The 24638-nt window shown below is 39.2% G+C and overlaps 1 protein-coding gene across 3 annotated transcripts; it reads left to right on the forward strand.

Moving 5' to 3' along the window:
* Positions 1 to 1696: 1696 nt before the first annotated feature.
* On the forward strand, positions 1697 to 20985 carry LOC100994880 (guanylate-binding protein 3). 3 transcript variants are annotated; one of them, XM_034930648.4, is made up of 11 exons: positions 1725 to 5016; positions 6943 to 7154; positions 12285 to 12412; positions 13043 to 13152; positions 13420 to 13616; positions 14271 to 14513; positions 15669 to 15868; positions 16581 to 16793; positions 18198 to 18300; positions 18525 to 18718; positions 19813 to 20985. In XM_034930648.4, exons 2-11 carry the CDS (start codon positions 6965 to 6967, stop codon positions 19939 to 19941), a joined length of 1707 nt encoding a protein of 568 aa, XP_034786539.1. In that variant the 5' UTR covers positions 1725 to 5016; positions 6943 to 6964; the 3' UTR covers positions 19942 to 20985. The 3 variants fall into 3 exon arrangements, with proteins under 3 accessions (XP_063456027.1, XP_034786539.1, XP_063456016.1); XM_063599946.1 differs by having other exon boundaries at positions 4834 to 5016; positions 15669 to 15949; XM_063599957.1 differs by having other exon boundaries at positions 1697 to 5016; positions 18525 to 19868.
* The last annotated feature ends 3653 nt before the right edge of the window (positions 20986 to 24638 follow it).

The raw sequence follows: 24638 nt of genomic DNA on the forward strand, positions 1-24638 counted from the left end.
GCACGAGTAGGTAGTCCCAACACCGAGTGCTCCAGTCCCTCACCTTAAAGAGCTTCAAGAATGACACCAAAGGATTCTACCAGTCCTGAATCAACCTTCTATCATTTCCCAGTAAAGTAGATAGGCAGAGAAATTCAGATATTAACTACTAATATTTGCTTCTTAAAGACACATATCCATGTTACACTTGCAAGAACAGGTCTAAAGAGTCTGTTACATATTGTTTTCCCTCCAAGAAGGAGACACAGAATTCCAGCTGTTAACTATGCAGCCATAAAAAGGAACGAGAACATGTCCTTTGCAGGGTCATGGATGGAGATGGAAGTTGGAAGCCATTATCCTCAGCAAACTAACACAGAAACAAAAAACCAAACACCCTGTGTTCTCACTTATAAGTGGGAGCTGAATAATGAGAACACATGGACACATGGTGAGGAACATACACACTGGGGCCTGTTGGGGTGGAATTTTGGGAAGGGACAGCATTACGAAGAGTAGCTAAGGTATGCTGTGCTTAATACCTAGGTGATGGGATGATCTGTGCAGCAAACCACCATGGCACACATTTACCTGTGTAACAAACCTGCACATCCTGCACATGTACCCCTGAACTTAAGAGTTGAAGTATAAAAAATAAATAAATAAAAAACTAGAAAAAAAGTCTATGGCCTAAGAAGGACTTTACACAAATATACTGTGGCTCTGTAAAATAATTTCTCTTTTTTAAGAAGCACACACTGAAGTTTTTAGGTATAAAAAGCCATTATGTCTGTCACTAACTCTTGAATAGTTCAGACAGAAAGAAAATAAATTTAAAATGATAACATATGGGGAACTGAGGGAACAACTGTACAGAAACTTTGTACTATTTTGCCACTTTTCTGAAGTCTAAAATTATATCAAAATAAAACTTCATAGGACATTATAAAGTTGAGAATGTTCCCTTTTGTTCTCAGTGTGTTGACTGTGTTTATCAGGAAGTGGTATCAAATTTTATCAAATGCTTTTCCTGTGTATATTGAGATGATTATGTGGTTTTTGTCCTTCATTCTGTTGACATGGTGTTTTATATTAATTGATTTTCACATGTTAAACCATACTTGCTTTCATGGGATAAATCCCACTTCATATAAGTTTTGGTATACTTTTGTGGGATTTGGTTTGCTAGTATTTTATTGAGGATTTTTGCATCCTTTTTCATAAAACTTAGTGGTCTACACTTTAATTGTGATGTCTTTGGGTTTCATAGCATTGTAATATTGCCTCAAACTGAATGGGAAATTGTGCTCTTCTATTTTTGGTCAAGGTTGTAAGAAACTTGTATAAATTATTCTTTACCTGTTTAGTAGAAGTAGCCAGTGAAGTCATTTGGGGCTATGCTTTTCTTGTGGTGGTTTTATGATTAATAATTGATATGGTTTGGCTCTGTGTCCCCACCCAGATCTCACCTTAAATTGTAATAATCCCGAAGTGTCAAGGGCAGGACCAGGTGGAGATCATTGAATCACAGGGTAGTTTCTTCCATGCTGTTCTCATGACACTGAGTGAGTTCTCATAAGATCTGATGGTTTCATAAGGGGCTTCCCCATTTGCTCTGCTCTCATTCTCTCTCCCGCCTTACGCCGTGATTGTAAGTTTCCTGAGGCCTCCCCAGCCATGGGGAACTCTGAGTCAATTAAACCTCTTTTCTTTACAAATCACCCAGTCTCAGGTATTTTATCATAGCAGCATGAAAATCGATGAATACATAATTCAATCTCTTTACTTGTTACTTTTACTCAATGATCTATTTCTTCTTGAGATAGTTTCGGTAGTTTGTGTCTTTCTAGGAATTTACCTATTTTGTATAATTTAATTTGTGGACATACTGTTGTTCATAGTATTACTTACAATCTTTTTCATTTCTGTAAAGTCAGTAGTGATGCCTCCTGTTTCCTTCTCAATTTTAGTTATTTGAGTCTTCTGTTGTTTTTCAGGATTGTTTCGTTTTGTTTTGTTTCCTTTTGGCCAGTCTAACTAAAAGCTTTGTCAATTTTGTTGATCTTTTCTAAAAACAGCTTTTGGTTTTATTGACTTTCTCTACTTTTTTCTTCTATTCTTTATTTCATTGGTTTCTACTCTGTTAATTTCCAAAACCTTTCATTTTCTTCTTTCTGCTTGCTTCAGATTTAGTTTGGTTTTTTACCAGTGTCTCAAGGTAAAAGACTAGGTTATTGATTTGAGACCCATTATTTTCTTAGTAATTGTTCTAGGCATTATCATATACATAACTCACCAAAGGATGCCTGAAATTTATGCTAAATTAATTCCTGTGAGATAGTGAATTATTATACTAATAACTCTATAACTATTTGCTCTGCCCTCTTTTGGTGCTATTATTATTACATATATTACATCTATATATGTTACAAACTCAATAATACACTGTTATGATTACTAATTCATAGTATTTTATGTCTTTTAAGGAAGCAGAAGAAAAAGGTATACATTTATAGAGCTTTTCATTTTTATTTTCTTACTTACAAGTTCTCCTTATTTCTAGGGGTTCAAATTAACATCTGCTATTGTTTCTTTATTCCAATATACCTTTGCTCCCACCTTTTCCCTTTGTGTCATTCTTGTTAAGTGTAATACATTTCTATATGTTATAGGCCTTGAAATACACTTATGTACATACTCTTTTATACAATAAAATACTTATTTTTTAAAATAAGTTACAAGGAGAAAGGAAAAAATATACATTTATGCTGCCTTTTATAATTACATAATTCCCTTACTATTTGTCCAGGTGGATTTGTATTACCATTTGAAAAGGTCACTAGCTTTATGCTTGAAATCATCTTTTAGTATTGCTCATAGAGTAGATCAGCTAGCAATAATTTTCTTCAAGTTTCTATGCTTGAATTTTTCCACATGTTGTTTCAACCAAAGTCGGTATTTTGGGGAATAGCTTTCAAGCCCTTTGATTTTATGGATGGCCTCTTTTCCTGGGCAAAACCTCTGAGCCATGGCCCCTTCCACTGGACAGGGGTGGGAGCCTCTGATCTTCTTTGCTTGTCTCTCCCAGCATGGAAACTCCACCCTACATGTGAACCACAGTGAAGAGATCCCATGTTCTTAGGCTGACAAGCCTGGGTTAGACCTTCCACTGTATGAATGGGGCAGGGGAGGTTGAAAGCCCTTGACTTCTGGTCACACTCACCAGGAATTTAGTTTCTACAACTTGGTGTTGGACGGAATGAGAAATGCTCATAGACTGCCCCTCCTAATGGGATATTTTATCCCTGACTGGAAGATGAAAGAAGAGGGAACACAGGCTTCTTGGCCATACCCACCTGTAGTGGAACGTTTGACAATCTGAATTGAAGATGGGGAAGAAGCAGGTTGTGGAACAAGTACCATCGACTCTTGCTATTGCTACCATAATTGTAGGGGTCTTCTTGAATAGATGTTTCGTTGTTTGATATATGTTTTTATGACAATTTGCAGAGATTTTAAATGGTTCAAATGATTATGACAAAAGTAACAATGATATACTCTAAAAAAATAGGTTAAAAGATTTTGACCGGGCGTAATGGCCCATGCCTGTAATCCCAACACTTTCGGAGGCTGAGGTGGGTGGATCACTTGAGGTCAGGAGTGCGACACCAGCCTGGCCAACATGATAAAACCCCATCTCTACTAAAAAACACAAAAACTAGCCAGGCCTGGTGGCATGTGCCTGTAATCCTAGCTACCTGGGAGGCTGAGGCAGGAGTATCACTGGAACCCGGGAGGCAGAGGCTGCAGTGAGCCAAGATTGCAACACTGCACTCCAGCCTTCAGCCTAGGGGACAGAGTGAGACTCCATCTCAAAAAAAAAAAAAAATACTCTAAAGTAGTTTTAATAATGATGAAGCTAAAGTGTTCAGGAAGAATAGGAAGAGTTTGAATAAAATTATTTTATAAAATATGAGTAAGATAGAACAATATATCTCATTTCATATATACCTAATGTATAATTTTTTATGTTTGTGTAACTAAATTAACAAATAAATGCTCACAAGGGTTTTTTACAATTTCTTGTTTTTACTGTAAAATAGAGTTAATACCACCTATTCTGCATGTAAGTAGTCATGAATGAAATAGATACATAACATATGAAGCTCTTAGAAAACAATTTATGAAAAATCAAATTACAGTATACTAAATAAAAAGAGGAAAAGCATCTATAAACTAAATATTTTTACAATTATTCACTCACCAAACAGAGGCAGCACAGTAAGGTGGTTCAAGAAGAGAGTTTGGGATCAGGAATCCCTGGGTTCAGATTAGTTATAGTGCTATGAGTTTAGACAACTGATAAAGTCTTTCTGTGCCTTGGTTTCTATAAAATCATAGGGAAATACTTGTTATGAGATTTAAGTAGTGTAATTCATGTAAAGCAGTCAGCACTGAGCCTGGAACTTGAGTACAATGCATGGAGCCCCCTCCTGACTGTGTGCTGGGCGTTAAGTGCCAGGGACGAGGTGTTCATGAGTGTGTAAAACACGCTCTTTCCTCACCTACTGCACCTCTAAAAGAATAGGCAGCTCCATTGTGAATTGTCTCTTGTTATAGGAAATTATATCTAAAAATTAATGTGATGCCTCCTCATTCTACAATTCTCAAACAGATCTCCAATCTTGAGATATATTCCATTTTTTTCAATACCTAATGGACATGTTTTTAAAACAATAAATGGTCTCAAAGATCTCTTCCAACAAAAAAACTTTGAAACTTGACTTTAAACCCTCCTACTAGCAGAATCCAGAAATTGCATTTATGGTTACTGAGTCACTTCCTTGAAAGAAGTACTTTCAGTTTCATTAGGCTCTGAAGCCATTACAAAGGTTGCTTAACTTCAATTATTTGATCACTGAGGAAAATCCAGAAAGCTACACAACACTGAAGGGGTGAAATAAAAGTCCAGCGATCCAGCGAAAGAAAAGAGAAGTGACAGAAACAACTTTACCTGGACTGAAGATAAAAGCACAGGTAAGAACTTCTATTGCTTCCTCTCCAGCTCTGAAGTACCTCAGCTCAGGGACGTGGAGCCTATAATGTTGTGGCAAGGATGGGAAGGAATTTATAAGTCAGTTCATTTTCTTAAAAATGACCAGGACCAAATTAGGCTGCAGCTGAGCCTGATGTGAGACACAGGTCAGATAAAATCATGGTGTTATCAGAAGTACCATGGCTCTAAGTGCCACTACAGTGCTTGTGTTGAATTAGGCACCAGCAGACAGCAACTAAACTGAGAGTTTGAAATGCACTAGGATAGTCTTTCTCTTTGTTGACATTGTCTGTGTTGACTAGGGACATGATTACATTTCCATTGTCAGTGATGGAGCTTGCTGAATCCTGCTCCTATGCAGCTAAGAAATGGAAAGAGCTACAAATGGGTTCTTTTCACCAGAAGGAAAGAACAGCAAAGGTAATGCAGAGTAAGCAGCCCACTGACACGGTTATAGACAAAGAAAAAACTGAAACCCAGCATCAAAGAGGAAGATTCATGAAAACAGTATACTTTTTATTACACATTTGAACTTTGTTTCAGATTGTTTCTCTAGAAATAATCCAGGCTAAAGAGCTTCCTCTCCTTTTTTTTTCTTTTCTTTTTTTTTTTTTTTTTGAGAGAGAGAGAGAGGGCGGTGGCCTAGTTTTTCCTCTGGAGAATTTACAGGAGAATTTCCTGTAATGCATCACTACTAAAGCCGGTATCTTTGCTTACTTTAACCTCTCCCACGCACTCAGACAACTTAGATCCCACCTTCTGAAAACTCCTCCCCTGAATTCCTTGGCAAAACACTAGCTTCACTCATCACCTTGTCTGACATCTCCCTTGCTGGCACTTTCTCTCTCTCTCTCTCTCTCTCTCTCACTCTCATCTTTCCAGCCCTTTCTCCTCATCCTCCTCACTTCTATTTCTCCTCTTCCCATTTCTCTTTCTCCTACTCTACAAAATGGAAAAACAGAACAAAACAGAAAACCTAAAGCTGTATTGCTGGAAATTTATTTTCTTTTCACATCTTCCCATGTAGCTCTCTTTATGTGCCTCCTGGTCTTTCAGTCCTTATTTCATGGGGTTTTTCGTTGTTGCTGTTGTTTGTTTGGTTTGGTTTTTTTGGGATGTGTGCGTGTATGTGTGTGTGTGTGTGCGCGCGCGTGCGTGTTTCTTAGCAACATTCAGTATTGGCAGTTTTGCATTTATACCCACACTGAGTTAGAGGCTACCTTATCATGACACTAATGAAGCTTAAGTTTCAGGGCCCCTCTCTTGCACGTGCCCCTTCAAAGCCCTTGGAAAGGTCCCTAGCCATGTGTTTCACATGGTTATGTAGTTGTATAGAATTTGTAAAAGTATGTTACATTGGTTCCACTTTCAGAATGGCACTGTGAGAAGTTTTGTGGATCCTCATTACAGTGAAAGAAGCATAACCAGTTGAAAATGGAGGAAGGAACACATTTAAAAATCTCTGGAAATTGTCCTAAGGGCATATGTCAAACAATGAAACATTTACTCATGGGGTTCTTTATTCACCATAAGAATTCATGAATAAACAAATCAATATTTAATTTCTTACATATAGCCAGGATGTAAAAAAAATTCTCTATATCCTATTTTATCTTCCATTTATTGTCTAGTGTAAATTTTTTAATGAGAATCCAAGGGAAGCTTTTCCATAATAAATTAAATGAAAGTTCTAGGTTGAAAGAGTAGTTGACTGTTGATAAGTTACTGTCATACCAATATTTAATTTGATGATAATACTTCCATAATTTTTTTAAATGATACAGATTTTCCCTCATCTGTCTCACTGACACACACAAAACTTTTGGCCATCCTGGGGAATTTTGTGACTCTATCCTCTAAATGCAAAAGACTGGAAATTCTAATTCATTCCAACTCTTCCCTTGCAGACAAGAGAACAATGCCCTGGACATGGCTCCAGAGATCCACATGACAGGCCCAATGTGCCTCATTGAGAACACTAACGGGGAACTGGTGGCGAATCCAGAAGCTCTGAAGATCCTGTCTGCCATTACACAGCCTGTGGTGGTGGTGGCAATTGTGGGCCTCTACCGCACAGGAAAATCCTACCTGATGAACAAGCTGGCTGGGAAGAATAAGGGTGAGTGGCATGAGCAAAGCTCTGCCAAGTCCCTTCTGTCCCCCAACACAGTCAGCATCCATTATGAGGATGTGAGGAGAGAAAGCTGGCACTGGGAATAAGCTAACTTTCCATTCACAGTTGGGCTCCTTATCTTCACTCTTCTAGGGCATAAGCATCAGCTCACGGCTGTTCTGAAGGTAGTGAGTTATCTCAATTGACTGTTCACCATGAGTTACAGTTGAACTCCTTGTTCTACTCTTTCCCCTCACCCTTCTCACTACTGACTGCACTTGACTAGTCTTTTTTTTTTTTTTTTTTTTTTTTTCTTGAGACAAGATCTTGCTCTTTCCCCAGGCTGGAGTACAGTGGCAAGATCTCAGCTCACCACAGTCTTGACTTCCTGGGCTCAAGCAATCCTCTCACCTCAGCCTCCTGAGTAGGTAGGACTACAGATGCATGCCACCACACCCAGCTAATTTTGTATTTTTGGTAGAGACAGGGTTTCATCATGTTGCCCATGCAGGTCTCAAGCTCCTGGGCTCAAGAGATCGCCTGCCTATGTTCACATAGTAACAGCAAGTTTACACTGATCTTTAAGGTTGAAAAAATGTTTCAGTCTGTATTGGATATTCTTGTTTATTGTTTTTAAAAATATATAAACATAAAATTTATCCTTGTAACCATTATTAAGTATGTAGTTCTGTGGTATTAATTAAATTCAAATTGTTGTGCAACCATCACTACCATCTATTTCCAGAACTTTTTAATCTTCCCCAAAAGAAACTCTGTGCCAATTAAACAAAAGCCCCACCTACACCCATCTCCTACCACAATTCTACATTCCATCTCTATTAATTTGACTACTCTAGGAATGTTATATAAGTGGAGTCATTCAATATTTGTCCTTTGGTGACCGGTTTATTCTAATTCACATAATGTCTTCAAGGTTCAGTGTGGTAGCATGTGTCAAAATTCTTCCTTTTTGGCTGGGCACTCATGGCTGTAATCCCAGCACTTTGGGAGGCCAATGCAGGCAGATCACCTGAGGTCGGGAGTTCAAGACCAGCCTGACCAACATGGAGAAACCCTGTCTTTACTAAAAATACAAAATTAGCTGGGCATGGTGGCACATGCCTGTAATCCCAGCTACTCAGGAGGCTGGGGCAGGAGAATCGCTTGCATCTGGGAAACAGAGGTTGCGTTGAGCCAAGATCGTGCCTTTGCACTCCAGCCTGGGCATAGAGCAAAACTCCATCTCAAAAATAAATAAATGAAATAAAAAATTCTTCCTTTTCAAGGCTAAGTAATTATATGTGTATACTAATTTATCTGTTTGCTTGTCAGTTGACACTTGGGTTGCTTACACCTTTTGGCTATTACAAATAATGCTGATAGGATCATGGGTGTCTGAATATCTGTTCGAGTCCCTGCTTTCACTCCTTTTCAGTATATACCCAGAAGTGGAATTGATGGCTCATATAGTCATTCCATGTTAAATTTTTTAAGGAATTGCTATATCATTTTCCACAGTGACTGCACCATTTAGCATTCCCAACAGAAATGCACAAGGGTTCTAATTTTTCTTCATATTCACCAACATTTGTTATTTATTGCGGGATCTGGCCAGCAGCCTGCAATGCAACGGGGCTCTCTCTTTGTTCCCAGGCAGACCGGCAGGTCGAGAAATAATAGATACACACAAGATAGTGAAAGCTGGGTCCAGGGGGGTCACAGCCTTCTGGTCCCGTGGTGCTCCCAATGCACTGGATATGCCAGCATTTATTATTAAGTTTAGTGAGGGTGGGGGAAGGTTAGTGAGGGATTTAGGGTCGTTTGATTATGAGGTGAGATGGTCACATGGGGATGAAGTAATTCTTTAACATAACATCTGTATGCAGAAGTACAGTATACGGAGATAAGAATTTACAATATAGTGTGTGCATCAGTAATTTCTAACAGAGCCTTAAAACAGAAATGCAGTCTTTCATAACCTATGATTAGCAAGATATTAATCAGCAGTAAGAGTTGCAGCAAAAGCTGGTTACAAACAATCCATAGAAACAAGACGTGAAGCTAGACAACCGGTTAGACCAGAAATTCTCAGAAGGGAGTATGCCTTAACCCTAAAGAGGCCTAGAAAGAGCCATGGCAAGATGAGTGCGTTTATGGCCCTATCTTATCCACATGGACAGGTGCCCCCTCTCTCCACAAGGGTCGCATTCCATTCCCAGAGCTATGAACATCTGCTTTTCTGGGATAAGAATCTTGGTGATGTGAAACCTCCCTGACTGCACGTCCATTCATAGGCTCTCTGCAGGGGGAAGCACATCACGCGCTGTTGGCTCATTCTGACAGTCCAACCTGGCATTGTCTTTGCACAATCCTGCATGCAATTTTGTATTTACAATAATCAGGAGCATTTCATCTTTTATTCCATAGCAATAGTTTCACGGGGTCTCCCTACAGTTATTTTAATTTTTTTTTTTTTTTGAGACACAGTCTCACTCTCTCACCCAGGCTGGAGTGCAGTGGCACGATCCCAGCTCACTGCAACCTCCACCTCCCGGGTTCAAGTGATTCTCCTACCTCAGCCTCCCAAGTAGGTGAGATTACAGGCACCTGCCACCATGCATGGCTCAGTTTTGTATTTTTAGTGTAAATGGGGTTTCTCCATATTTGCCAGGCCGGTTTCAAACTCCTGACCTCAGGTGATCCACCTGCCTCAGCCTCCCAAAGTGCTGGGATTTCAGGCGTGAGCCACTGCACCCAGCCCTTTTCAATTTTTTTGATAGTCACCATACTAATGGATGTGAAGTAGTATCTCACTATGGCTTTAATTTGCATTTCCCTAATGACTAGTAATGTTGAGCATCTTTTCAGGTGCTTATTGGCCATTCTTTAGAGAAATGTCTACTCAAGTTCTTTCTTTACTTTTTAATCTGTTTGTGTTGCATTGTAGGAATTCTTTATATGTGCTAGACATCAATTCCTTATCAGATACACGTTTAGCAAATGTTTTCTTCCATTCCATGTGTTGCCTTTTTATTCTGTTGATAGTGTCATTTCATACACAAAAGTTTTTCATTTTGATGAAGTCAAAGTTATCTGTTTTTCCTTTTACTGTCTGTTTTTCCCCTTTGTTTTCTCCCATGAGTTTTATAGTTTTAGCTCTAATGGTTAGTTCTTTGATCCATTTTGAGTTACGGTTTGGATTGTGTAAGCTAACAGTCCAACTTTTTTTTTTTTTGGCATGTGAGCATGTGAATATCCAGTTTTCCCAATGTCGTTTGTTGTAGAGACTCCTCTTTCTGCGTTGAATGATTTTAGCACCCATGTTGAAAATTTTTTGACTATAGATGTGAGAGTTCATTTCTAGGCTCTCTACTTTACTCCATTGGTTGATAACAGTGTTTAAGCCAATACCAAACTGTGTTGATTATCCTGGTTTTGTAGTAAGTTTCAGAACTCAGAAACTGTGAGCCTCTGACTTTCTTCTTCCTTTTTGAGATTATTTTGACAATTTGGGGATCTCTTGAAATTTCATATGAAAGTTAGTGTGGATATTTTTGATATTTTTATTTATAAAAAAAAGTCATTGGAATTTTGATAGGGATTGCATTGAATCTGTATGTCACTTTTACAGGATGTCTTTCTAATTATTTAACTCTTCCTTAATTTCTTTTAAGAATGTTTGGCCAAGCACAGTGGTTCACACCTGTAATCTCAGCACTTTGGGAGGCTGAGGCCAGCAGATCACTTGAGCTCAAGAATTTGAGACCAACTTGGACAACACGGGGAAACCCCATCTCTACAAAATATACAAAAATTAGACAGGCCTGGTGGCATGTGCCTGTAGTCTCAGCTACTCGGGAGGCTGAGGTGGGAGAATTGCTTGAGCCTGGGAGGTCAAGGCTACGGTGAGCAGTGATCACAGTCTAGCCTGGATGACACCGTGAGACTCTGTCTCCAAAAAAAAAAAATTTTGTAATTTTCATTATACAAGTCATTCCCCTCTATGGTTACGTTTTTTGGGTTTTTTGTTTGTTTGTTTTGTGACAGTCTTGCTGTGTCACCAGGCTGGAGTGCAGTGGCACAATCTCGGCTCACTGCAACCTCCACCTCCTGGGTTCAGGCAATTCTCATGCCTCAGCCACCCGAGTAGCTGGGATTACAGGCGCCTGCCACCACACCCAGCTAATTTTGTGTGTGTGTGTGTGTATTTTTAGTAGAGACAGGGTTTCACCACATTGGCCAGATGGTCTCGATCTGCTGACCTTGTGATCACCTGCCTCAACCTCCCAAAGTGCTGGGATTACAGGCGTGAGCCACTGTGCCTGGCCAATTTTATTCTGAAGTAGTTTGCCCTTTTGGTGGTATGTTAAATGGGATTGCTTTCAAAATTTCCTTTGTGGATTGTTCTTTACTACTGTATAGAAATGCAACTGATTTCTGCATGTTAATTTTGTATGCTGCAACTTTGCTGAATTCTTTTTATTAGTTCTAACAGTTCTGTGTAATATTTAAAGTTTTCTGCAGAGATCATATCATCAGTGAATAGAGATTATTTTACATCTTCCTTTCCAATTTAGATGCTTTCTGTTTCCTTTTCTCACCTAATTACTCTGGATAGGACCTCTAGTACTTTGTGGAAAAGAAGTGGCAAAAGTGGGCATCTTTTCCTTGTTCCCATATTAGAGGAAAATTTTCAGTCTTCACCATTGAGTATGAAGCGGGCTGTGGATTTTTCATGTATGTCCTTTGTTTTGTTGAGGTAATTTTTTTCTGTTTCTCTATCCCTCTTTTTTTTTTTTTTTTTTTTAAGACAGAGTCTCGCTCTGTTGCCCAGGCTGGAGTGCAGTGGTGCTATCTCAGCTCACTGCAACCTCCGCCTCCTGGGTTCAAGTGATTCTCCTGCCTCAGTTTTTTTCTATTTCTAATTTGTTGATTGTTTTTATCATGAAAGGTCCTGAATCCATTTATGTACTGGATATTCAAATTTTTCTATTTTTCTGATTATAAGTAACGTAAGTACTGATTGTGGTTTTGGTTATCTCTCTTAACATTAATCATGATGCTACATTTGCCTCAATTTCCTGAAGTACCTGCTATTAAACCTCCAGCCCTTCTTATCCCATCTCTCCTTTACAGGCTTCTCTCTGGGCTCCACAGTGAAATCTCACACCAAAGGAATCTGGATGTGGTGTGTGCCTCACCCCAAGAAGCCAGAACACACCTTAGTCCTGCTTGACACTGAGGGCCTGGGAGATGTAAAGAAGGTAAGGGTCAAAGATTCAATTTTGAAATAAGCCCCTCATCTCTGAATATTTTAAGCACCATTTAGTTTTTTCTTAAAGAAGAGTTTGCATTTAACTATAATTTGTCTTTTCATTTCTGTGTACATGTCATAAGGCCAAACTTAGCATCAAGAAGTGAGAAAAATATTCATAAGACAGAATCCTAGCAAAGCATGGTGGTCAACACACAGTATTCTACTAACCATAGGTTGTAAGCTATGTGAGTTAACACAGATGCATAAAGGGAGCACAAATAAATCCAATGTCACGAGTCCTATCCTGCAAAGAAATTATAATTCAGTAGCCTGAGCAAGTTTAAATTATACTTCAGGCCTTAGAATGCCCACTAACCTTGAATGTTTATTTTGCAATTGTCTGCCAATGATCATAAGAGTACCTGGTGAGAATCAGTGTATACCAAAAAACACTAATCAAAAAACTATACACATTCCACAGCAGAGTAACAATCATTTTGTTTGGATTTGGGTTCTTTTCATAGGTCATTAGTCTTAAAAGAAAACTCTAACTTATGATATACTTTTACTACTGTCACTCTGGAAAGTGCTGCGATGATGAAACTTGCTCCTGACTCCAGTGTGTCTTGACTTCCAGGGTGACAACCAGAATGACTCCTGGATCTTCGCCCTGGCCGTCCTCCTGAGCAGCACCTTCGTGTACAATAGCATGGGAACCATCAACCAGCAGGCTATGGACCAACTGTAGTATCCTTTTGTGACCCAGAACAGCACCAAGGTCAGAGGGGACACCTGTATTCATACACCAGCTGCCTGACTGTGAATCCTGATGAATCAAGCTCAAAAGGAGAAAACAAAAAATAATGCAAGTACAGAGGAGAGATCCCATGTATCCACTTTAGAATTGACACTTAGGTTAGGATCAAAGGAAAATGGAAGGTTTGGGAATGTGTTGAACTAATATGGGATGAGGTTCCTGTTCATTTTGTCACATCTCCTTAGTTAGCTACTCAGCTATGTGACAGAGCTGACACATCGAATCCGATCAAAATCCTCACCTAATGAGAATGAGAATGAGGATTCAGCTGACTTTGTGAGCTTCTTCCCAGACTTTGTGTGGACACTGAGAGATTTCTCCCTGGACTTGGAAGCAGATGGACAACCCCTCACACCAGATGAGTACCTGGAGTATTCCCTGAAGCTAACACAAGGTAACAGGGACGTACCATGGATAAATGAGGATGACAAAACACTAGAAATTATCATTTTTTAGTTTACTATTGATAGTTTTCTCACATTTACAGTTTTCTATATCTCTAGCTTGCTATTCTTAAGAATTAATGCTTGCTATTAGCAATAGAAAAGGTTTTTTGAAAAAAGGAAAAAAGGAATGAATGCTTGCTGAATATCTAAATTAATAGATTAGATTTTAAATTATATTCTCCTGTGTTCTAAAATAAGTTTCTTTTTCTTTCATTTTTTCCTATTTTACAATTTAGGTAAATTTTATCTCCTTATGTAGGGTTCATGATTCTGTATTTACCTGTAAAATATGAAGGACAATGGATATTTACTTAAAGAACATAGATTGAACATGAACAGTGTACTAGTCCAAATGCTGGCGAACTGCAGCCTAAGACAAATGATGGCCAATTCTGCCTGCCAGCTGTCTTTCTAAGGAGGTTTTTTGGGAAGAATGCTATGCCCATTCATTTACATATTGTCTAAAGCTGTTGTCATGCTCCAATAACAAAGTTGAGTACTTGGAAAAGAGACCACCTAGCCTGCAGAGCCTAAAATATTTACTATTTGACCCTTTACGGAAACACTTATATTAGGCAAATTTCTTTATTATGTTTCTCTAGGTACCAGTGAAAAAGATAAAAATTTTAATCTGCCCCGACTCTGTATCCGGAAGTTCTTCCCAAAGAAAAAATGTTTTGTCTTCGATCTGCCCATTCACCGCAGGAAGCTTGCCCAGCTTGAGAAACTACAAGATGAAGAGCTGGACCCTGAATTTGTGCAACAAGTAGCAGACTTCTGTTCCTACATCTTTAGCAATTCCAAAACTAAAACTCTTTCAGGAGGCATCAAGGTCAATGGGCCTCGTAAGTCCCCTTCCTAGTACTTCCACTCACTGTTAAAACTAAAGGATGGCCAGGCATGATGGTTCATGCCTGTAATCCAAGCACTTTGGGAGGCCGAGGAGGGCAGATCACTTGAGGCCAGGAGTTTGAGACCAACCTAGCCCGCATGGCAAAACCATGTCTCTACTAAAAATACAAAAAAAATTAGGTATGGTGGCACATGCCTGTAATCCCAGCTACTTGGGAGGCTGAGGCAGGAGAATTGCTTGAACCTGGGAGGCAGAGGTTGCAGTGAGACAAGATCACACCACTGCTCTCCAGCCTGGGTGACAGAGGAAAAAAAAATATGAAAGGAGCATAGAATAACTCCACCTAGTATCAGCATTGAAAAATCCCAATCTACTGCTACATTTGTGCTAAATTCTAGATGACACCAACATTTCTAATAGATTTTGTTGGTCAACCTTCTTGGTGGGAAAAGATAGGAAAAGCAAAGGAAAAAAGTTTTATTACTTAAAATTGCCACAGTAAACTGGGCCTGCACTGTACAGTACAGTAGCCGCTAGACAAGTGGGGCTATCTAAATGTAAATGTAAATTAATTAAAATAAGGAAAAATTAAAGGTCAATTCACATGGCTATATTTCAAAGGCTTATATTTACATGTACTTAGTGGCTAGCATACTGAACAGCACATACGGAACACTTCCACCATTACAGAAAGTTTTCTTGGACAATGCTGTGCTAAAATAAAACAAACGGAGGGCTCCTTTTGATTAGGAGAGTATCATTTGTTCCATAAGTATTGATCAAATGCTACTGTGAATAAGCTGAGGATGCAGTCATAAATGGAATAGCTATGGGTTCCTTTCCTGATGGTGCTTGGGGTTGAAATGGATGCAAACATTCAACTAACACAGGCCTAGGTCATCTAGAACAAGGATTCTCAAATGTTGATATGCATACATATCATCTAGGGATCTTACCCAAAGAAAAAACTCTAATTCAGTAGATCTGGGACAGAGGCTAACAATAGGCATTTCCAGCAAGCTTCCAGGTGATTCTGAGGACCTTGATGCTGTGAGGAAAATAGGTGGAAATTGACATGTTTAGAATTACACAGAATAGAGAGTTTTCTTTAGTACAAGAAACATTATCATTTCTTCTTTGTATGTAGGTCTAGAGAGCCTAGTGCTGACCTATATCGATGCTATCAGCAGAGGGGATCTGCCCTGCATGGAGAACGCAGTCCTGGCCTTGGCCCAGATAGAGAACTCAGCCGCAGTGCAAAAGGCTATTGTCCACTATGACCAGCAGATGGGCCAGAAGGTGCAGCTGCCCGCAGAAACCCTCCAGGAGCTGCTGGACCTGCACAGGGTTAGTGAGAGGGAGGCCACTGAAGTCTTTATGAAGAACTCTTTCAAGGATGTGGACCATCTGTTTCAAAAGAAATTAGCAGTCATTTTTCTATCACATTTACATGGATTTGGATTTTGGAAGGCAAAGTACTACTAAGAAATGAAATTGGTATTTATTTTGAGACAAATAATTATTCTAGATTTTAAAATGGTGACAACTAGTTCTTGGTAATCATAATAATCAGACAAAAACAATTTTATTACTTCAGACTCAAAGTTTAAAAACATTGCTTATCAATAAATGGTCTTCCCTTTATTAAATTCATATAACTGACAATCAGAGCTTCTAATCAAATTACATGCCCACTCTTCTCAGACTGATTTGATATTCTAGCCAAATGCAAAGAAAATTTTCATCTTAGTTATCTTGAGCAGGCTTCTGTTCAGCCACATTTATTCCATATGAAATCATCAGTCCAATATGCAAAAGCAGAGCTTTCCTCTTAACGGTTGACATAAAGCTGTCAATCTCAGCCCTGAACCTCACCTCTAAAGAGAAAGCGATTTCAGTAGAAAGTGGGGTCAGGAGTAAGAGCGTGGTCCTGCTGAGGAGTCTGTCAGTTTCTCCGGCATCATTGACTGTTTATTTTCAGAAGTCTTTCCCAAAATTCTGAGGTCAAGCTAACATCCTTTCCCTGTTACTCTTTTTACTTCCTATTTTTACATTAAAGGCCCAGCTAGACAAAAAGTGGGATGACTTTTGTAAACAGAATCAAGAAGCATCATCAGATCGTTGCTCAGCTTTACTTCAGGTCATTTTCAGTCCTCTAGAAGAAGAAGTGAAGGCGGGAATTTATTCGAAACCAGGGGGCTATCGTCTCTTTATTCAGAAGCTACAAGACCTGGAGAAAAAGTACTATGAGGAACCAAGGAAGGGGATACAGGTAACCAAGATTCATCTGTCGATTATGGAAACCTGCTGACCTACCTCCTACGAACACCAAAGTGACCAAGCTTCACTGCACACAGATGTGCTTTTTTGTCTGTATAACATTCATGCTTTCATTCAATAACATATGCAGGGAGATTGTTATATCAGATATGTCCCAGGTGCTCATCAAAGAGAGTGCAGTCGGCGGGTGCGGTGGCTCAAGCCTGCAATCCTAACACTTTGAGGGCAGAGGCAGGCAGATTGCTTGAGCTCAGGAGTTTAAGACCAGCCTGAGCAACATGGTGAAACATGTCTCTAGTAAGAATATAAAAATTAGCTGGGCACTGTTGCACATGCCTGTAGTCCCAGCTACTCAGAAGGCTGAGGCAGGAGAATTGCTTGAGCCCGGGAGGTTCAGTGAGCCAAGATTGCACCTCAGCACTCTGGCCTGGGCAACAGAGCCAGACTCTGTCTTTCAAATATTAGTTAACTAGGCCGGGCGCAGTGGCTCACGCCTGTAATCCCAGCACTTTGGGAGGCTGAGGCAGGCAGATCACAAGGTCAGGAGATCAAGACCATCCTGGCCAACATGGTGAAACCCCGTCTCTACTAAAAATACAAAAATTAGCTGAGCGTGGTGGCAGGCGCCTGTAATTCCAGCTACTCAGGAGGCTGAGGCAGGAGAATCACTTGAACCCAGGAGGTGGAGGTTGCAGTGTGCCGAGATCACGCCACTGCACTCCAGCCTGGCAACAGAGCAAGACTCTGTCTCAAAAAAAAAAAAAAAAAAAGTTAATTAATTAGAGAGTGCAGTCAATTAACTATTGAGTTATAAATTCAATTATCAGATTAACCACCACATTGTTGTCATGATCATTACAGCTGGATTTTTTTCTGTTCCAAGAGACAGAAACCCAATGATGGTTGCTTAAAAAAAATGGTAATTCATCGTTTTAGGTTTCAAACTGGATTTAAAGGACATCTGGATCCAAGATTTCAAATAATGTCATGATCTGTCTCTCTGCCCAATATCCTCCCTGCATCCCCACAGTTCTCTCCCTCTCTTCCTCCCTCTATCTGAATCACTCTGATTTGCTCTCTCAAGGAGGGCTTCATTCTCCAGTCAGCTCAGCCCATATGGAACCACAGCATCAAATTTAGAGCCCTCAATTTGAAAAGGACAGGGAATCTTATTTCCCAGTATCTGTATCATCCTCCTAAATAAGACTCTGCTAAGTAGGGTCATCTGATTGGCCAGCTTGGAGCATGTATCTGCCCTGTGATAGGGAATCTTGACCACCAGGCACACCAGGGCCAAGAGGAAGAATTCTGAGAAGAAAAGATGGTGGGCAGACGAACAGGAACACCTGCTTACAGCCATTTCCTACTTCTCACTCTGTGTTCTCTGGGTCCTAAGGCTGAAGAGATTCTGCAGACATACTTGAAATCCAAGGAGTCTGTGACCAATGCAATTCTACAGACAGACCAGATTCTCACAGAAAAGGAAAAGGAGATTGAAGGTGAGGAGCAAGTCAAAGGATCAGATTATCCTAAAGCTTTTCAAATTTTAAATAATTTGACTGGATAAACCTAAGTTCCATAAACTAAAGCAAGACATGTCTTACTTGTTGAGGTCATCTCTGAGTAGGGCATATGCAGTCAGCAGCAACAATGGAGGGTAAGTGTATAACTAAGAATGAGGCAACAAGATAACTCCACACAAACGTTTCTCCTTCCTCCACAGTGGAACGTGTAAAAGCTGAATCTGCACAGGCTTCAGCAGAAATGGTGGAGGAAATGCAAATAAAGTATCAGCAGATGATGGAAGAGAAAGAGAAGAGTTATCAAGAACATGTGAAACAATTGACTGAGAAGATGGAGAGGGAGAGGGCCCAGTTGCTGGAAGAGCAAGAGAAGACCCTCACTAGTAAACTTCAGGTATCCAAATGCATCACCTTGTGGTTCGTTTTTCTGTTTTCTCTCTGTTCTTCCTGATCACAAAGTTAGTATGGCAGAGCGAACATAAAGCCCAGGGGAAGGATTTTGCTTGCTCACTTGTACTTTCTTGTTTCTGTCTGTCTGACTTGAAATGGCCACTGCCTACATGTGGTCACGAAAAGTTTATTTGCAGGGTGTCACATTCAGTCCCGTTTTAGTGTATCCTTCCACTTACGGCTGTCATATGCTAGGCATCATAAAAATGCCTTATCTATATCTCTTGCTTAATACCATATGAAGCGAGAACTTTATCCCTATTACTTAGGAGAGGAAACAGAGGTTCAGAAAATATTCAATAACTTTTATAGTGTCACACAGCTAGTAAATATCTGACCCATCTTCATCACTTAGTGGAATCCATAGTAATATTTTTTCTATCCCATCTAGTATGACTTTGGCTCTAAGAGAACTTTTATGAGCAGAAGGACTCCCTAACCCTCACACCTGTAGGGCAGTCTACCACTCCTGCCTGTTTTCTGTGCCCTACTCACAGTTTGTGTTGAGTTGGGAGCTATGTGCAGAAATTCTATATGGTAAGTCTGGCACTCGGATTTCCTTGCCTATCTTCTGCTACCCCTGCCAACAGGGAGTAGAGACTTAGATCAAATTTCCTGATCTAAGATTCATATACCTAATCAGATTTTGAGAGTAACTTATTTCTGTATTATGTGTATATAATAATAATATGTGTGTAGGTAGGTGTGTTAAAAAGTCTATAATGCATAGGGAAGATTTGAAGTCAAATATATTGTTAAGATTTCCCACAAAGGTTTTGTATAATTAATAGGGGGAAAAAAGCAAGACTTTCATCAATAGAGCAGAAGGCATATGCTGAAACTCTTTTGGCTATAGAAAACCCAGGAGAAATAATCACACAGCCCAAATGCCCAGAAAAACTATAATTAAAATCAAGGGTAGAGAAAATTTCAAGAAAAAAATTAAGCACTAAATAAATCAATGCATGTGGAAACTAGATAGCTTACAGAGATTTACTTAATGCTACACTTATTTAGCCTCCATTTGTCCCTTTTTAGGAACAGGCCCGAGTACTAAAGGAGAGATGCCAAGGTGAAAGTACCCAACTTCAAAATGAGATACAAAAGCTACAGAAGACCCTGAAAAAAAAAACCAAGAGATATATGTCGCATAAGCTAAAGATCTAAACAAGAGAGCGTTTCTGTCACCCTAACCCAAGGCATAACTGAAACAATTTTAGAATTTGGAACAAGTGTCACTATATTTGATAATAATTAGATCTTGCATCATAACACTAAAAGTTTACAAGAACATGCAGTTCAATGATCAAAATCATGTTTTTTCCTTAAAAAGATTGTAAATTGTGCAACAAAGATGCATTTACCTCTGTACCAACAGAGGAGGGATCATGAGTTGCTGCCACTCAGAAGTTTATTCTTCCAGATGACCAGTGGATACTGAGGAAAGTCTTAGGTAAAAATCTTGGGACATATTTGGGCACTGGTTTGGCCAAGTGTACAATGGGTCCCAATATCAGAAACAACCATCCTAGCTTCCTAGGGAAGACAGTGTACAGTTCTCCATTATATCAAGGCTACAAGGTCTATGAGCAATAATGTGATTTCTGGACATTGCCCATGGATAATTCTCACTGATGGATCTCAAGCTAAAGCAAACCATCTTATACAGAGATCTAGAATCTTATATTTTCCATAGGAAGGTAAAGAAATCATTAGCAAGAGTAGGAATTGAATCATAAACAAATTGGCTAATGAAGAAATCTTTTCTTTCTTGTTCAATTCATCTAGATTATAACCTTAATGTGACACCTTAGACCTTTAGACAGTTGACCCTGAATTAAATAGTCACATGGTAACAATTATGCACTGTGTAATTTTAGTAATGTATAACATGCAATGATGCACTTTAACTGAAGATAGAGACTATGTTAGAAAATTGAACTAATTTAATTATTTGATTGTTTTAACCCTAAAGCATAAGCTAGTCTTTTCCTGATTCTTAAAGGTCATACTTGAAATCCTGCCAATTTTCCCCAAAGGGAATATGGAATTTTTTTGACTTTCTTTTGAGCAATAAAATAATTGTCTTGCCATTACTTAGTATATGTAGACTTCATCCCAATTGTCAAACATCCTAGGTAAGTGGTTGACATTTCTTACAGCAATTACAGATTATTTTTGAACTAGAAATAAACTAAACTAGAAATAAAATAAGTTTCACTAGTTTTTTTATTTCCATTTTTTTTTTTTTTTAGTTTTTCACCAAATAATAAGGTTTGAGTCTTTATAGCAGTGGTTGGCTAACTTTTCTGTAAAATACCAGATAGTGATTATTTATGGCTTTGCAGGTCAACTGTCTCAACTACTAAACTCTGCATATAGTACAAATGCAGCCATAGACAATACATAAGTAAATGGGTGGGGCTATGTGCCAATAACACTTAATTTTGAAAACCAGGTGGCACACACAAGCTATAGTTTGCAGACCTTTGTTTATAGAAACATTGGTCAAAGTTTCATTATATACCTGCCTTATTTTACTTACATTTATAAGAATCATAAGGATTAGATTGTATATGTTAGAATCTTGAAATAATTATGTAGTGTTTCAAAATATTACATGATGAATCCCAAGAGGACCCACAGACCCTCTGAAGGAGGCGGACTGCTCCTGCAGGACCCAAGAAACACTCCAAATATTCTGACTGCCCCAACTGCAGAAGTGGGAAAGGGAGACCCTCCTCTCTGGAACACACACCCCCACTGGAGAAGCTGAAGGTTTGTGTGCAGGAGGAGTTTCCGACTTTACCTGAAGCTGAGTCAAGTTAGAGAGCCGAGCAAAATACAGGGGTAGAGGAAGCAGTTGGAAGGCCCTGGGAACTCACTGTGTCCCCAGGCAGGCCATTCCTGCCTGGCACCACAGGGATCTATCGGGAGGTCAGCCAGAGGAGCAACAGGTAAAACTCCACAGAAAGAAGAAATTCTCCAACCAAACTTTGTAACAATTTGAATGGGGCGAGAAGCCTCCTGCCAGAACTCGGGGAGGGCACAAATCCAGCATGCAAACTTCACAGGCTGGTGAAGAACTAAAGTCCTTTTCTTTTTGGCTGAGCAGAAAGCCTCAGCCAAATTTTAAGCCCGCCCCTCTTGCCCTCTGCCTGGAAGCAGACTCAGAGCTGTTGGCAGGGAGAAGGGCACAGTGGGAGTGAGACCGGCCTTCCAGTTTGCATCGGAGCTGGGTGAGGCCTGTGACTGCCAGCTTCCCCCACTCCCCTGACAACCTGCATGACTCAGCAGAGGCAGCCATAATCCTCCTAGGTACACAACTCCAGTTTATTCTTAATAATTTCTTTCAGAAAATATATAAAAGGGAACATTTCCCAATTCATTCTATGAGCACGGCATTATCCTGATAACAAAATTAAACAAATACAGTACAAAAGTAAACTACAGACCATTATCCCTCATAAACATAGATGCAAAAATCCTCGACAAACTATTAACAAATCAAATCCAGCAATACAGAAAAATAATGCACACCAATCAAGTGGGATTCATCCTGTGGATGTAAAGCAGTTCAAAAATCAACTAGTGTAATTCACCACACTAAAAGTCTAAAGAAGGAAAAAAAATCACATGGTTATATAAATAGATAAAGAAAAAGCTTGATAAAATATGACAGTCATTCATATGAAAACTCAGCAAATAGGAGTGGAAATGAACTTCTTCAAACCGATCAAGGGCATCTGCAAAAACTCTACAGCTAACATCATACTTGATGAAACACTGAATCTTTTGCCCCTCAGATCTAGGAACAACACAAGAATGTTCACTCTCACCACTCCCATTCAACATTACACCAGAATTGTTAGTACAATGGAAGTGTTAGTGCAATTTGGGAAGAAAAGGATATAAAAGGCATATAGATCAGAAAGGATCAAATAAAACTGTCCTTATTTGCAGGCAACATTATTGCCTATGTAGAAAATCCCAGGTAATCTACAATAAAACTCTTAAAACTAATAAATGAATTTAATACAGTCAAAAGATACAAGGTCAGCGCACAAAAATCAACCTTCAACAGTTTCTGTATATAAGCAAAGAAAAACTGGAAACCAAAATTTTAAAAATGATACTATTTACAATAGCTACAAAAAAAGGAAACAAATAGATATAAATCTAACAAAGCATGAACAGGATCTGTATATTAAAAATACTCTAAGACCAAGAGACTGTCAGGATGGATCACAATTCCTGTATCTCCTTAGATTCCATCACCCTGTAGTTCTTATAATGCTCCTTCTACTCACAATAGAAAAGAAGGCTCAAGACCTTCTTTCTAGAGTTAGCCTTAACAAAGAATAACTTTAATGTTCTCCCATGTTTTATTATATAGATTTTCCCCCCAGTCTAACTCTAAAACAGTCCTTTTAGGAAGTTAGGTAAGACTACATAGAAAACAGCAATTGCTTAGGCTAGAGGAATTTATTCATTCAAGATATTTGTTATCTACAAGATTCTCCGCCAAGGACTAGGAAACATGGTTGTGTTTCTCTCTTAAAGAGCTAAAAGTCTATGCTGAATACATATATTAAACAGATGAAAGAAAATTAAATACCCAGGAAATTGAGGGGAGAGCACATCTATGATTTAGGAAGGAGTTAATCTAATCCCCCTATAACAAGATAGTTCACACAGGTCTTTAGTATGTCTTAGCCCTATTTCACCTTATCAGTTAATTAGAGAAAAGAAAGAAAGAGAGAAAGAAAAGAAGGAAAGGAAGGAAGGAAGGAAGGAAGGGAGGGAGGGATGGAAAGAGGGAGGGAGGGAGGAAAGAAAGAGAGAAATCCAGTAGGGCATGGTAGTGTGTGCCTATAGTCCCAGGTACTCGAGAAGCTAAGGAGGGAGGATTGCATAAGGCCAGGAAGTCGAGACCAGCCTGGGCAACAGAGCAAGACCTGCCTCTTAAAAAAAAAACAAAAACAAAACAAAAAAAATCCTTGGAAATCTCTAAGGAAGCTGAGCATGGTGGCATACGCATGTAATCTCAGCACTTTGGAAGGCTGAGGCAGGAGGACTGCTTGAGCCCAGGAGTTCGAGGCTGCCATGAGCTATGATCCCACCACTGCACTCCAGCCTAGGCAACACAGCAATGAGACCCTATCTCTAAAAAATAAAAAACAAATTTAAACAAATCAAAATTGGGAGAAGGGAGACAGGAAAAGAAAGAACCTATTACTTTGACCCAAACACAACTTCAAAATAATAATAATAATAATAATAATAATAGATATGAGCCCTGGCTATGTTGCCCAGGCTGATCTTGAACTCCTGGGCTCAAGCGATCCTCCCACTTCGGCTTCCCAGAGTGCTGGGATTACAGTTACTAGCCACTGCACCTGGCCCCAAACACAACTTTAATAGAGCAACATGCAGTCAGCATCCCTACCCAGTTGAATGAACTGGGTAAGTGAAAGAAATTAAGAAAGCAATGAGCACCATCTAGTGGCCAGAATTTTTATTTTTCCTCACAATATTTAATCACTACCTTACATTACTGATGAGTTTGTTCAAACTTACTGCCTGTCTCCCCTCCCTACTAGAAAATAAGGTCCAGCGGGCAGGGTCTTTGTCTTTTTTGTTCCTCACAGCATCAGTAGAGTCTAGAAAGGTTGCCAGGCACATATACATATAATAAATAATTTTTTTAAATGAATGAACATCTTATATACACTTTATTATCCCAACTCCATTCCTAACACTTCTCCCTGAAAGTTTACAATTATTAAACATCATATTGATTATTTCACGAGTTTGATAATTATTTATATTCTTCTGCTATTTATAATAGAATCTTCTCCCTC

Source organism: Pan paniscus, chromosome 1 (assembly GCF_029289425.2).
Source record: "Pan paniscus chromosome 1, NHGRI_mPanPan1-v2.0_pri, whole genome shotgun sequence".
NCBI classification, from domain to species: domain Eukaryota; kingdom Metazoa; phylum Chordata; class Mammalia; order Primates; family Hominidae; genus Pan; species Pan paniscus.

What these genes read in the sequence shown, in the direction of transcription:
- LOC100994880 (XM_063599946.1), top strand. Translation starts at nt 6,965, where the DNA reads ATGGCTCCAGAGATCCACATGACAGGCCCAATGTGCCTCATTGAGAAC. An exon ending in CATCAAGGTCAATGGGCCTC is followed by an intron (nt 14,514 to 15,668) that starts GTAAGTCCCCTT and finishes CTTTGTATGTAG; the next exon opens with GTCTAGAGAGCCTAGTGCTG. An exon ending in AAAGGAAAAGGAGATTGAAG is followed by an intron (nt 18,301 to 18,524) that starts GTGAGGAGCAAG and finishes CTTCCTCCACAG; the next exon opens with TGGAACGTGTAAAAGCTGAA.